At 31.9% G+C, this 14,206-nt stretch overlaps 1 protein-coding gene across 1 annotated transcript; it reads right to left on the reverse strand.

Moving 5' to 3' along the window:
• Nucleotides 1–1,081: 1,081 nt before the first annotated feature.
• Nucleotides 1,082–2,530, reverse strand: LOC139883690 (actin-7-like). The gene is made up of 4 exons (XM_071867830.1): nucleotides 2,465–2,530; nucleotides 1,969–2,362; nucleotides 1,274–1,887; nucleotides 1,082–1,147 (listed from the first exon to the last, which is right to left on the reverse strand). The coding sequence occupies exons 1-4, from the start codon at nucleotides 2,522–2,524 to the stop codon at nucleotides 1,082–1,084; spliced, it is 1,134 nt and encodes a 377-aa protein (XP_071723931.1). The 5' UTR covers nucleotides 2,525–2,530.
• Between the last annotated feature and the right edge of the window lie 11,676 nt (nucleotides 2,531–14,206).

Below are 14,206 nucleotides of genomic sequence, written 5' to 3' on the forward strand. Positions count from 1 at the left end.
AATTTACTTCATCATTTGGTCATAGTAAGTAACATTGTATTGTAATTTATACTTATTTTTGTATGGATCGTAATAAGTAACGATGTGTTGGTTTTGTCCTTTGCTTTGCATCTGAAGTTTGTTAGTTTTTTGACTTCTCGTCTATGAATCATCTTTCAATGTCTTGTCGATCTTCTGACTTGAGAATTCGTTTGAAATAAGATTGTTATTCGTAACTTTATTTTTTTTATTAGTAAAAAGGCGATATTACAGGACCTGCAACTGGTAATTTGAGAGCATACATTATCATTGCAAGTCAAGAACAAAACACTTGAACCTATCATTGGTGTGTCGTTGCAATATTTGTTGAAGTGGCGCAGATCACAATTGCGACCACTATTTTATTTGTGCGTGTTTAAACTCGGATGTTCAAGTATTCAATTGTATCGACATTAATAGCAATTAGAACGGAAAATAAAATTTTATATTTATTTTGAGACGGAGGATATAATTTCGAACTCTCGCTGCAGCTTTTTTCGTGTAAATCCTCCAAATTGGTCAAGCGTATTCTAGAAATCACAACTCTATACAATCTGGTCCGTTGAGGAAATCCAAGAACGGCGAACACAGAAAGTACAAAAATCGATATCATATTAATTGAATATATTTTTCGAGAGTTTATGACAACCTCTTATCAAACAGGCCACTAATATAAAAAATTCAAATATAATAGCTATTGACATATTGAATGTTTCAAAGGAATTTAAAAAAAAAAAATTATCTTTCATAAGAAAAAGAAAATTAAAAGCTCAAAATGCATCAACCACAAATCACTCTCCAGCTAGATAACATCCTAATAAAATAGAAGACAATGTCGAATTACAGATAACAAGCAAAGGAAATCAGGCTTGAGTGCCAAATTGTCCAACCATACATAGACCAGAGTACATACTTAAGAAGACTGTCTCATTGTCGGTGATAAATAAGCAACTATCCCCCACCTTTGTACTTCCAACACTTCAGCCCCAACTTGCATTCACATGACAAGAAAAACAGCCAACTAAATGATAATAAAAGGAAACCCACGCACTTTGAGAAGAGTTTAGAAGCATTTCCTGTGGACAATTGATGGACCAGACTCATCGTACTCTCCCTTTGATATCCACATCTGATACAACAAACAGATCAATGTTAGTCCTTTCATTTCAGCAAAAATATGATATTGGTTCTTTTGCTTTAGAAGGTTCAAATTTAGTCCTCATAAATATCGAATAAGCAGGGCAAAAAAGTTCACCTGCTGGAAGGTGCTGAGAGAAGCAAGAATTGATCCTCCGATCCACACACTGTACTTTCTTTCCGGTGGTGCGACAACCTTAATCTTCATACTGCTTGGAGCGAGGGCGGTGATTTCCTTGCTCATCCTGTCGGCAATACCGGGGAACATAGTGGAACCACCACTGAGCACAATGTTACCGTACAGATCCTTTCTGATATCCACATCACACTTCATGATAGAGTTGTAGGTAGTCTCGTGGATTCCAGCAGCTTCCATACCGATGAGTGATGGCTGGAAGAGGACTTCAGGGCAACGGAATCTCTCGGCGCCAATGGTAATAACCTGCCCATCAGGCAACTCGTAGTTCTTCTCGACTGAGGAGCTGCTCTTTGCGGTCTCAAGTTCCTGTTCGTAGTCAAGAGCAACATAAGCAAGTTTCTCCTTCATGTCACGGACAATTTCCCGTTCGGCTGTGGTGGTGAACATGTAACCTCTCTCTGTGAGGATCTTCATCAAAGCATCTGTAAGATCGCGACCGGCAAGATCGAGACGGAGGATGGCGTGTGGGAGGGCATACCCTTCGTAGATTGGCACAGTGTGAGACACACCATCTCCGGAGTCGAGCACAATACCTGTTGAAGTTACAAGCTAATTCAGAATTTCTTCCCAGAGAGATTCCAGCAAAAGAAAAATCTATTCAATTTAAAACGGACCTGTGGTACGACCACTGGCATAAAGGGACAAGACAGCTTGGATGGCAACATACATGGCTGGTACATTGAACGTTTCAAACATGATCTGGGTCATTTTCTCTCTGTTAGCCTTGGGATTCAGAGGAGCTTCAGTAAGAAGCACGGGATGCTCCTCAGGAGCAACACGAAGCTCGTTGTAGAAGGTATGATGCCAGATCTTCTCCATATCATCCCAGTTGCTGACAATACCATGTTCAATTGGGTACTTCAAGGTAAGGATACCTCTTTTGGATTGGGCCTCGTCACCAACATAGGCATCTTTCTGTCCCATCCCAACCATGACACCGGTGTGTCGGGGTCTACCAACAATACTGGGAAACACTGCCCTGGGAGCATCATCACCAGCAAACCCAGCCTGCAACAGGTATTAATCACAGAATGAAAAGATTAGTAAACTGACTGTAAAATAAGACCCGGATCGGGTGAGCTCGAAAAGTTGAAAATGTCATCAGCTTACCTTCACCATTCCTGTTCCATTGTCGCAAACAAGGGGCTGAATATCCTCTCCATCCGCCATTTTTTACAGAACTGCCAAAAAAAAAATGTCCCATATAGTCAGTAACACTGAACCAAATGCATCTAGATGATACAATACATTTAGCATAACACAACTACTTTTGTTCATCTCCAAACCATGCTAGACATTCAAAATGAGCTAAACAGAATTCAAGTTGATGTTAGATGATCAATTCCACAGAAAACTTCCTAAGAGATAAACAACTACAGCCACACACCGAAAATCACAAAGACAGTAGAGCTCAAAAATCAAATGAAAGAACAGGCAGTCATCAATTGTTCAGGTAGAAGATTTGGATGGGCTAAAATGTCATAGATCTAGGCATTTCCAGACAGATCAGGATAGTGAAATTAGCTCATCTCTGGTACAATAAGTAAGATCACCAACATTTCATTTCATTCACAAAAAACGATATCAAAGCTTAAACAAATCCGTCAAACATAGATTCATTCATAGATCTCAACACAGCCGCCAAAAAAAACAAATAGCGATGACAGCTAGATCGGCGTCAATACAGCCTCCATATCGACAATAAAACACTAACCGAATCAAAAGAAGCTAAAAATCAAGGAATCAAACGAAATTCTTGTCGATACATAGCTACTCAGAAGCTTAAAATGCAAAAAAGTCTAAATCAGATCTGTATGAGAGCATTTACCTTGTTGTAGAAAGCTAGAGAGAGGATTAAGAGTTGAAGCAAAAATTTGAGCGCAAGTTCAATCAAATTCTCCTTTTCCGCTTTTACGTTCGTCGTCTCTCTCTCTCTATCTATCTGACTCTGGTTCGGGTTTTGAAATGGAAGAGAAGTGTGAAAGGAAGCTGAAATATATAGCTGAGACTGATAAATGCAAATGAAATTTCCACCAAAATTTTATTTTTATTTTTAAATTTAATTAAAAATGTGGGGGGAGAGAGAGAGAATCATTTCCACCACGAGAAAGGAAAAGATAGGGTGACCTGTAATGACAGACTTTTTTCATTCTCTCTCCATTTATTTTATTTAGCCGCTTAACCGGCCAGGCTTGGCTGAAATATTTTTGTATAAAACCATACTTTCCCCCCTAACATTTACTATTTCGCTCAATAAATCCTCAATTGCCAAGTGCATGGCATATTTCGTCTAATGTTGAATCATACTGATTAAGAGACTTGATACTCTTTGCTCTAATGGTAAATTCTTTTAATGTTATAATATGGATATAAGAGACAACATTCGAGATGCTCAGACATTGACATCCAATTCACCGGTGATTTTTTCGATGAGAGGAAGGGATTTCATTAGCTTACTCCAAATTGACAATGTGATACAATGAAGGTGGCAATCGACCTCGCTCATTCACTTTAAAATTAGCGATGAAATGAGCTAGTCAATTATTTCTTCGGCTTGTATAAACAAAAGAGCATGAACTAAAATGATGAGATAATAATTTAATCTCATAAATTATAGCCTTACAAGACAGAAAGCAAATATCATTGCTATTAATTGCATTGATGATTGTTCTTTAGGACCTCTTAAACCTAAATTGGCAAGATTAAAATGAGAATTTAAGCTAGTCAAACTGTAGGGACTAGATAGTTGATATTGGAATAGTAGTTTGTTAGCTGATGGTATGGCTTGGGTTTTCTGTTGGATTTGTGGGGTCGTGAAAAGAAAATAATTTCAAATTCAAATACCAGGATATTGTGTTGGAGCATTTGCTAATATCGTTCGCCGTATGTTTGAATTCAAATGAGAAATTAATATTACTAATGGCATTTTATTTTTCTTAAGCAAATCAACTTTGATCGTGTAACAGTCAAATTTATTCATTTCCATTAACGGTATTGTTGTTTATTTCAGAAATTTAAATAATTGCAATAGTCGTTCTTTGAGATAGATGATCATCCTATGAATTTTTTATTTTATTTTTAGGGGCATCCTATGAAAATTACAAACTTAAGTTAACGTTTTCTTCATACATGAGACAACCCCTTCCACGGCCCCTCAATATTTCATCCTATGATTATGAATTAAATACTACTAAGTATAGCATGTTGTAATTTGTTAATGGATAATGGGGGCGTTGATGAACTTGTTGTAATAAGCAAAGACTGTGCATGTGCTCACACGTGCTAACTACAACTATATATACATATATTTCTTTCGTTTCAAATTAAATGTTAATATAAACATAATTTTTTGTTTTTAAATTATACGTAAAATTTTGACAAGTTTAAGGAACAATAATTATGTTTTTCCATTATATCCTCACTACCTTCACTAATCTCCACCCTCATGTATCCCATACATTATCTATCACCAACTTTACCATATGTCCTACATGAAAGTTTTTTACTCTATACAATCATAATTATATTAAAAAATAACTTAAAAAAATATTTATTTTTTAATTTGTGTGAAATTGGTTATATTAATATCTAATTTGAGTCCAAAAAAGTATATCTTATATATATATACCGATCGATGTGTTTGGAAAGCAAAGCGGCTAGCTAGCCTTGGTTGGCATACCTTAAATGATAATTAGTACTCGTATGAATCTAGCTAGCTCCCCACTCTTTTATTTAGTGCCACCCCATAACTACATTAATATTAATATTATTACTAACTTCAAAAAATATTAATATTATTACATTATTATACAAATAATCGAATCTTTTTTATTTTCCTTTTCGTTTCTTCTAGACTTCATATGCTGAATGTACCTGCCAAAAATGATGTTAAGAACGAATGACATAAATATTAGATGATAATTAAAATGTAGATACGTAGTATTAATTAATGGTGTAAAACAAGGAATTACTTACGGCAAATAAAAAAGTGAATTGAAAGCAAAGATTAAATAATTACACACACATTTGTGGTATTTACGTCTCATAAAATTGTGGCTGTTGTTGTCACTCACCACACCACACCACCGATTCCTATTATATTGCCTGGGGATAAAACCATGCATATATATGTAATGTAATATATACATATACATTCTTCTTTTGTCAAATTGTCTACCCATTGTTCATTTTCGTGTCGTGTGAGTAGGTCTTATATCGCTTAGAGTATGTTTCAAGAACCATTTTCTTTTCTTACTAAACCAGCTATTATACTACTCCGTCCGTCTCAAAATACATAAAAAAAATTTATGTATTTTGAGACGGAAATAATAGCGGGCAAATATAGTGTTTTTTTAAGTTGGCATTTAGTAAATGCGAGTTTGTTTCATACACATATATAGTGAGAGTTGATGACTTTTTTTCTTCACCTAAGTCCTCAGTGTTTGAACCTTATTTCAAAAGTGTGTTTAATTAGTGATTAGACCCGGCTCTAAAGTGAAATAAAACGTACCGTTAAAATCACATTTAAGTTGATATAAATTTTTGGTGATTCAATTAATTAGTTGATTTAATTTATTTATTTTTGGTGCTTCAGAATAAGAATTATGGAAAATGATTAGTTGATTTAATTTTAACTTTGAAAAAAGTTGTTAGCATTTGGCACATATTGGACAATATATATATACACAACTGAAAAGCTTGGACTATATCGATCTTTAAACTCTCTTGATTTCTTAAATGGATTATATTAGTATATATGTTAAAATGTTAATTATAAATTAATGTGGCACAGATTATTAATGTTAGTATAGACAGACGTGTTGATTTGTCGTTTGCTTCGGTTAGTTTGAGACCAGAGCTTTCACAATTAAAGAGGGATGACGAGTTCGTGGAATACGTGCCTTGTTAATTTGAATTAGACTTTTCAAACTCTTAATTAATTATTGTACTGATTACATACATCTATAGCACCACTTGCACATTTTCCATACAATTAGTTTGATTAAAAAAATATTCCTTCAATATATATAATACGTTCAGGTGCCTGAGAGGGAATTGCTTATTATTAGTTTCAATCAATTAGATTTGAGGTAAAAAACGATTAATATAAATCCACATGTATTATTTATTTGTAGTCATGGAAAAATTATGCGACTAGTTTCCTAACAATTCATAGGCGGAGAGCTGTGACCGATGCATCGGGTGCATCGAGAAGACGTTAAAAATTAATCGTAGTCCATTTTAGATTACAAAATGTCAAAATCAAATGTAGGGTGAGAAAGAGAGATGGTTTGTTGATGCCCATCCATCTCTGTTTTGTCAAGGATGAAACCAAAGCCCATTAATTATTGTTTGTCTGTCTCTAGTTAAAGTGTGTGACATTCTTCATCTGATTGGCAGATAAGACTTTTTAGGCTAAAAGTGAGGCCCTAAGCCCTTTTCGTGAAGTTAGGTTGGTATCACCTATCCATGGAAACAAAGTTATGGTTTCGGATCGATCATCACTCACCACAAATATATTTCTGTCGAGGATATGTTCAAAGCAAAGTTTTCAGAGAGAGAGCCCCCATGGACTAATATACTTTACATATTTCGTTATATCAATAAAATTAAAAGTTACACCCAAAAAACCATTCGGATGGAAAATTTGTGAAAAATTATAATTTATTTCCAGCCACAGTATCTAAAATTAGGGTGAAGTGGCTCGATATGAAATGAACGTTTGAAATGAAACTCCATCTATGACGATATAGAGTGTGAGCAAAGTGTTTGAAATGAACGTTTGAAAGTAGTGATATGTAATGTCTCATTATTATCTCATGATATTGTAAAAACGAAACGAAACACAATCTTAAATTTAAGTAATAACAATTTATTATTGGTGTTTCGAACCAACTTATTTGCAGAAAGTATGAAAAAATTGAATGAACTCCCTTCGTCCCTAATTTAAGTGTCACATTTCCTATGTAAAATGCATATGAAATGTGACACTTAATTAGGAACGAATATAGTATAACATATTGTTACATGTCAATTTTTCTTTTAATGGTTCACAATTATTCGATATGTATGATTATATCGAATAAGTTTTAGTCTCATGTTTATAAAAGTCTGGTTTCGCAAAAAAATACCTTATTAATAACTATTAATTTGCTAAGAAACTGGATTATTGTATAAATAGAACAATATAAATGTACATTTCTCCTCTTCTCTAGTAATGTGAAATCAACAACTAACAACTAAACTTTCCTATACAACATCCTTTTTTTGCAAACAATTTGAGGGACTCATGCTCTTTTTCTTTTAGGTTTTTTGGGATATCCTTATAGTCGATATTCAGGAGACTAATCTCTCGTTCCAACTGTCGGCGCATGAAATGGTAGGGAACTGATAACATAATTATTTTCATTCGAAGAGACTGAGACAGACTCACGTTCTTTGATGGTGTTAACTTTGCTTCTTTGAATTGTGTTTGAATTTCTTGCAAGGCATATTGTAATTTAGTATTTTTGTTGTGTTTATCTTCGCTCATGTCATGTACAAAAAATAACAATCATATCATATCCATTCTATCCAACCCGAGAAAACGTATAGTTTCGTCCCTCACGTTTCATCTATAACACTTTTTCAATCCCTCACGTTTTGTCGTTAGTCTAAAAAGCCTCACGTTTCCCGCTAGCAACCAAAACTACCACTCCGCCGTTAACTTCACCTATGTGGCCCCTAAGTGGCGCTCCGTGGCGCCAACTCATGCCTAGTCAGCTAACGGACTCGTATAATTGCTACATGTGTCAGTGACACATCACTTTTTTTGCCACATCACAAATTCTTTGCCAAGAAAATGTGGATTTTTTTTATGACGTGTCAAATTTTTTGATGAGCCAAATGACACGTGTCACAAAATATATTGGTCTGTTAGCTGACTAGGCACCACTAGGTACACATATGCAAAGTTAATGGCAGAGGAGTATTTTTTATCGCTAGCGAAAAACGTGAAGTTTTTTAGACTAGTAAAAAAATATAAATGGCTGAAAAAGTGTTACAAGTAAAACGTGAGAGACAAAAGTATAGGTTTTCTCATTCCAACCTATATGTAGAGACAACCCAACTCAACCAAATCCAATTAATTTGGAGTAGATTTGGATATAGTTGGATACAATCCATCTATACTAATCTATTAATGGTGAATACATAATTGAAAGCTGCTTAAAATTTTGACACATGTTCTTGAAATAGAATTTACACTGTATATGCAAAGTTCAAACAATCCGTGCATTTCTTAATAAATCTAGTATTTATATATATTAAAACAGGATACTGAACAAAGCTCATTGTCATAGTGACACGTGACATGACACATAGTAGCCTCTTTGTTAGACATGTGGAATATCATTAATGATATATTAAAATAAAATATTCTTGATGTTGTTTCTATCAATGAGAGTATTATCATTAATTTCTACATTAAAAATAGTCTGTTAACGGGTTTGTGAAATCTTTTACATTAAAAACTAATATATATGTATAATATATATATATATATATGAGGAGGAATTCATTGACTCTAAAAGTCAATTTGACATATTAACTCCTAATCTCCACTCTTCATTTTTATTAAATTAATGGCTGAGATTAACACATAATAAATCACTTGAACTCAATAAAAATCTCACGTGACTCTTCTCTTCTTCTCTTCACGTATTTTTCTTACGTGACTTCTTTCCCTCCTCTTCTCTTTTTGCTTCATGTCACTCTAACCTAACAAAAAAAAAATTACAGCTCGATCTTAGTCTCTTCCCTTCAATAAAAATCCGGCTCTTCCAAGTCGCGTCCTCCTCTGATGATGGAATTCCAGGATCAACTAGCTTCGAGAAAGCATTTTGTCGAACAGTTGTTGTGCTAAGCTAACTTGAAACTTGAGTCTATTATCTTGAGATTTGATATCTGCTATCATCTATTGAAAAATTATGAGCTCAAATAATATCTAAAATATGCAGAAGTTTCATAAAATGTAACTTCCTACAGCTAATCTACGAGCCTAATTTCATTTGATCAAAAGTAAGTATCACAAGAACGATACATCACACTAAATTTCTAACACTATTCGACCTATCTAACACTAATCAAAACATAATTCAAACCTAATTCAGCAGCGAATGAACTACTAAATTAACCCCAAATTCTAACAACCTAGGAATCCAAATGACGATCAATTCAGATAAGAAGAAAATATCAAATCGAGGACATAGGATAGGAGCGTTGGATATCTTATTGCTATTGAAGGTCCTCAATTAGAACCGTCAATTACTTTCGATTTATCAGTTCTTTAAGTTTGAAGTCCATCAATTCCTTTTTTGGAACAAAATCCCTAATTCTTTCGAGTTAGGGATTTTTTACATTTGTTTGTTTCCGTCAATTTCATGTAAATCACCGACATCATGGAAAATCAGTCCCTACATCGTATTGGTATGCTCGTCTCTCTCTCAAGACTGTCGATTTGCAGAGAAGAAGGAAATAAGATGGCAATATCAAGTTTTGAGTGTCAATATCAACTTTATACTTTTAGTCGAGAGTAAACACTTGAATTCAAATGATTTATTATGAGTGAATCTCAGCCATTAATTTAATAAAAATGAAAAATGAAGATTAGGAGTTAATATGTCAAATTGACTCTTAGAGTTGGACCCTCGTTTATATATATAACTATATATTTTACATTCGAAAAACTCTTTCTGGTGTGACTAATAACTATATAAGCTTTCTTTCTTAGTCCGGAGGGAAAACAACCATTCCAACTCACAGATAATATTCTAAAAAAAAATATTGCCCATCATGATGATGATGATTATGGTCAATATTATGTTGCAGATGAGTTATATGTATAAGAATGTTATTAATTTATTTAAAATTAACCGGTATTCTTATCTAAAATGTATTATCAGATACTTAGCAATTAGCACTATAGTATCTAAAACATATGATCATATACTGCATTATAACTTTTAAAAAAATAATACTACAGTACACAAGTTCGAAATGAATACCGATTAGCATTTATATTTTACTGCACTATCAAACCTTCATAGACATTCTAAAGAATTTTATATTATATATATTATTTTAAATACCTATAATTGTGAGTGATTTTCTGTATATGGTGTCCGAATATTTTTTATTGATTGACATAAAATCTACACCACCAACAAAAAGTTCAAAATAACTTTTCACACTACATTTACTTAAGATTATTTTAGTACCACACATATCATATTAAGTAAGATTATTTTATACTATACATATGTGTGTTTTATTGTAATATAATTGCCTACATGCATGCATGTGTTAGCCTTTCTTCGAGCTATAATTACAAGATTATATCTGTTTTCATTTTTATCATTCAATTTATAATAATATATAAATAACATTCTCTTAAAAAAACTTTCACCTTTTAACGGACTCCAGAGTAAGGTATAATTTTTTTATTTTTTTAAGTAATACGTATTTCAATTTGAATCCATATAATTGATTTAAATTTTTTACTTTATGAATTTGTCTCATGGAGATGCACTATGATCAATAGTATGTAGATAAAATAATAAAAGAATTTTATCTCCGGATGAAACTCGAGTCCTTGAGAGATTTTTTTGCATATTTATTGATCCATAACATATCTGAAAAGCCGAAATACGGAACCAAACATGGTACTATTTGGGTCATGATGTTGCTCATGAAGCGAAAAAATATTCATTTGATAGGGAAGGTATTACCAAACATAACTAACTCTAATTTTTTTTAATCTTCATTTTATCAAAATTTTTAATATTTCACATTTGTTTATACCTTTTTAATATTTCATATTTCTTATACCTTTTTTACTATTTCAGATATGCTGATGATAACGGACGATGAAGTGAAGAATTATACCCTTACAATAATAGAAAAAATATTAAAAAAGAGAAAAAAAGTTTATCCGAATTTCCATCAATGCCCTTTCCATCAATCGCGAAATAGTGGTTTTTTATTTTTTTGAGATTAATAGCGAGTGTAAGCTAATCCATATTAGCAAGTATTAAGATACTTTCACAATTATGATTGTTATTTTCTTAGAATTATGCTTTAGATCCTTTTGTTTTGGAGAAACATATTATCTTAAGATTTTTTTTTGAATTAATATTATCTTAAGTTTTAGATTGTTGACATATTACATAACTTTAAAGATTATTTTCTTTGAATTTTTAAGTGCCGCGTCTTAATCAATTAGTACATGACACAATTTAGGAAAAAAAACATACATTCCAATCCACAAGTAATATTCTAAACAAATTCTAAACAAACAAAATATCGTAAATAATAATCTTCATCTTCATATATATTAAAATACGATAGTCTACCAAAGCTCTATGCAATAGTGATAAGTGGCAGCCCCTTTGAACGCCATGTGACATGACATTAATTGCACCTTAAGAAGGTCAATCCCGTTCAAACAGAAAAATTAATCGAAAAAATTATATATTTATGATAATTAGTCACCAAAATCATATTGAATAGAAAAATTAAGTGTTATTATGCGATAAGTAAGGGCAGATTATAATGACGTTTATATCTCAATTCTCTAATATGTACATTCTAATTACATTCTTGTAAATTTGGGGTAATTCTTTCTTTGACAACGTGTTTGTAATATCTTTTTTATCAAGATATATATCATTTTAAAAAAAAATTAATCCCAATCAAGGAAAAGTATATTTTGATCGAAAGGATCTCGATATGGAAATTATGCATAAAGTAAATATATATAGTTTACGTATCACTAAATATTGGTCAATATTATTTAATATTGTGAGAAAAAAAGTTACAGCTAAGAAATCGACTTTCCAAATTATTCATAATTTGCCCTTCCATAAAAGATTACATGATGTATATTTAAGGTCAACCCCGTTCAAAACACCCAAATTATAGTTCGAAAAATTCTTTATTTATGATAATTACAACCCAAAAAGATCAACCCCGTTAAATTTTTTTAATTAATGGAATAAAATATCTATTTATGATAATAACTTTTCAAAATGATTGAATAGAAAAATAAAGTGTGGTTATGCACCCCGTAAGTAAAAATTTTATTGTGTTACCATATTCTTAACGTAATTTTAAAAGACTAATAATCTTATCGTAGTTTTTATGAAAATTATTCGGTATTTACCGGCTCATATGATTCAGTAAATCATGCAATGCAGTCAATACATGGTTTAAGCACGAGAACTTACCGGTTCATATGATTCAAGAATAACCCTGCATGGTTTAAGCACGAGAACTTTGAGTCTGAACATTAGATATGCTTTAATTAAATTTTTACTGCTGAGATGCTCAATATAGTTCGAGAAGATGGTTATATTATTACTGGGTTAAAAATATTAAAATTTTGATCCATTAGTGATGGTTAATGGACACATGATTCATTATCGAAGTAATGTCGGTTCTACTAATATATTAACTATGAGTTAACAAAAAATATAATTTATAATGATATTTTCATATCGAAATCTAAAAAAAGAAGAAGATATTTTCGTATCGAAAGTTGAATTGGATAAATTAGGTTGGTAATGAGTTTGAATAAAATGGGTTGGATCGGGTAAAATAAATCTTAACGATCTAAAATGAAGGCTCAGATGTGTTAGTAATGGTCAACAGATTAACACTATTGTATATGCGACAATGGTTGCATTAACCAGCGTAGTTAAAAAAGAATATAATTTTATATTGATTTTTCGTATTAAAAAATAGATGTCGTGGAATTGAGTGGATTGGATTTGGTCGCCCCAAATTATAATAGGTCTGATAATTATAGGTTGGATTGGATAAAAAAATTAAGGGGTCTAAACTTAATATCTAGGGGTGTGCATTATATAGTTCAAACCCAAAATCCAAACCAAACCGAACGGTCTGGTCCGGTTTAGTTTGGTTTCAAAGAAAAAAAATTTGTATTTCGGTTTAACTGAACCGAACCGTTTTAATAATAGTTTAGTTTGGTTTCAAATGTTTTGGTTTAGTTCAAACCGATTAAAACCGAATAAGACTAGAATAAACAATCAAAATTTCTAGTCCATTAATTTATTAGGCTTATTAATTAATTCATATCATTTTTATTATTCAAACAGTACTAAAAGACCATTTTCTTATGTTGTGTATCCAAAATATTTTATTATGCTTTATTGATTTTAGCTCTTGTTGTAAAGATTGTATAATAGGTTTTTTTCTAAACTATTTATTTATTTTGATGTTAGTTTCACTTTCATTATATAAATGTATGGATGTTAACTGTGCATTAATAGCTTATTTTGTTAACTTTATTTAATAAATACAGATTATTAGATTTTATATTTTAAAATTTAGTTTGAACCGAACCAAACTGAACTAAACCGTTTTATATTAGTTTGGTTTGGTTTGATTTGGAAAAGAAAAAACAGTTCAATTTGGCTTGAAAAATCTCAAACCGTTTTCAATATGGTTCAGTTTGATTTGATACTCAAATCGAACCAAACCAGACCATGCACATCCCTATTAATACTTATTATATTCATTGTAATGATCAACGAAATAATAATTTATTATATTAGTGATATTTATTCTATTCTGATAGTTAAAAAAAATATAATTTATATTGATATTTTATTATTAAATCTAACGTTGTCAAATTGATTGAGTCGATTAGATTGACCCAAAATATAATGAGTTTGAAAAGTATCAGATTCTGTTATATTACGTTAACAAATTAAGGAGTCCAAAATCAAGACATGACTCTATTAATTCTTTTTAAGACAGGGTCGCGAGATGCTCTACAAATAAAATTATGTA

This window comes from Rutidosis leptorrhynchoides, unplaced genomic scaffold (genome assembly GCF_046630445.1).
Source record: "Rutidosis leptorrhynchoides isolate AG116_Rl617_1_P2 unplaced genomic scaffold, CSIRO_AGI_Rlap_v1 contig436, whole genome shotgun sequence".
Classification (NCBI taxonomy): domain Eukaryota; kingdom Viridiplantae; phylum Streptophyta; class Magnoliopsida; order Asterales; family Asteraceae; genus Rutidosis; species Rutidosis leptorrhynchoides.

What these genes read in the sequence shown, in the direction of transcription:
- LOC139883690 (XM_071867830.1), bottom strand. Translation starts at nt 2,524, where the DNA reads ATGGCGGATGGAGAGGATATTCAGCCCCTTGTTTGCGACAATGGAACA. An exon ending in ATGGAACAGGAATGGTGAAG is followed by an intron (nt 2,363 to 2,464) that starts GTAAGCTGATGA and finishes TACCTGTTGCAG; the next exon opens with GCTGGGTTTGCTGGTGATGA. An exon ending in CTCTCAGCACCTTCCAGCAG is followed by an intron (nt 1,148 to 1,273) that starts GTGAACTTTTTT and finishes TTGTTGTATCAG; the next exon opens with ATGTGGATATCAAAGGGAGA.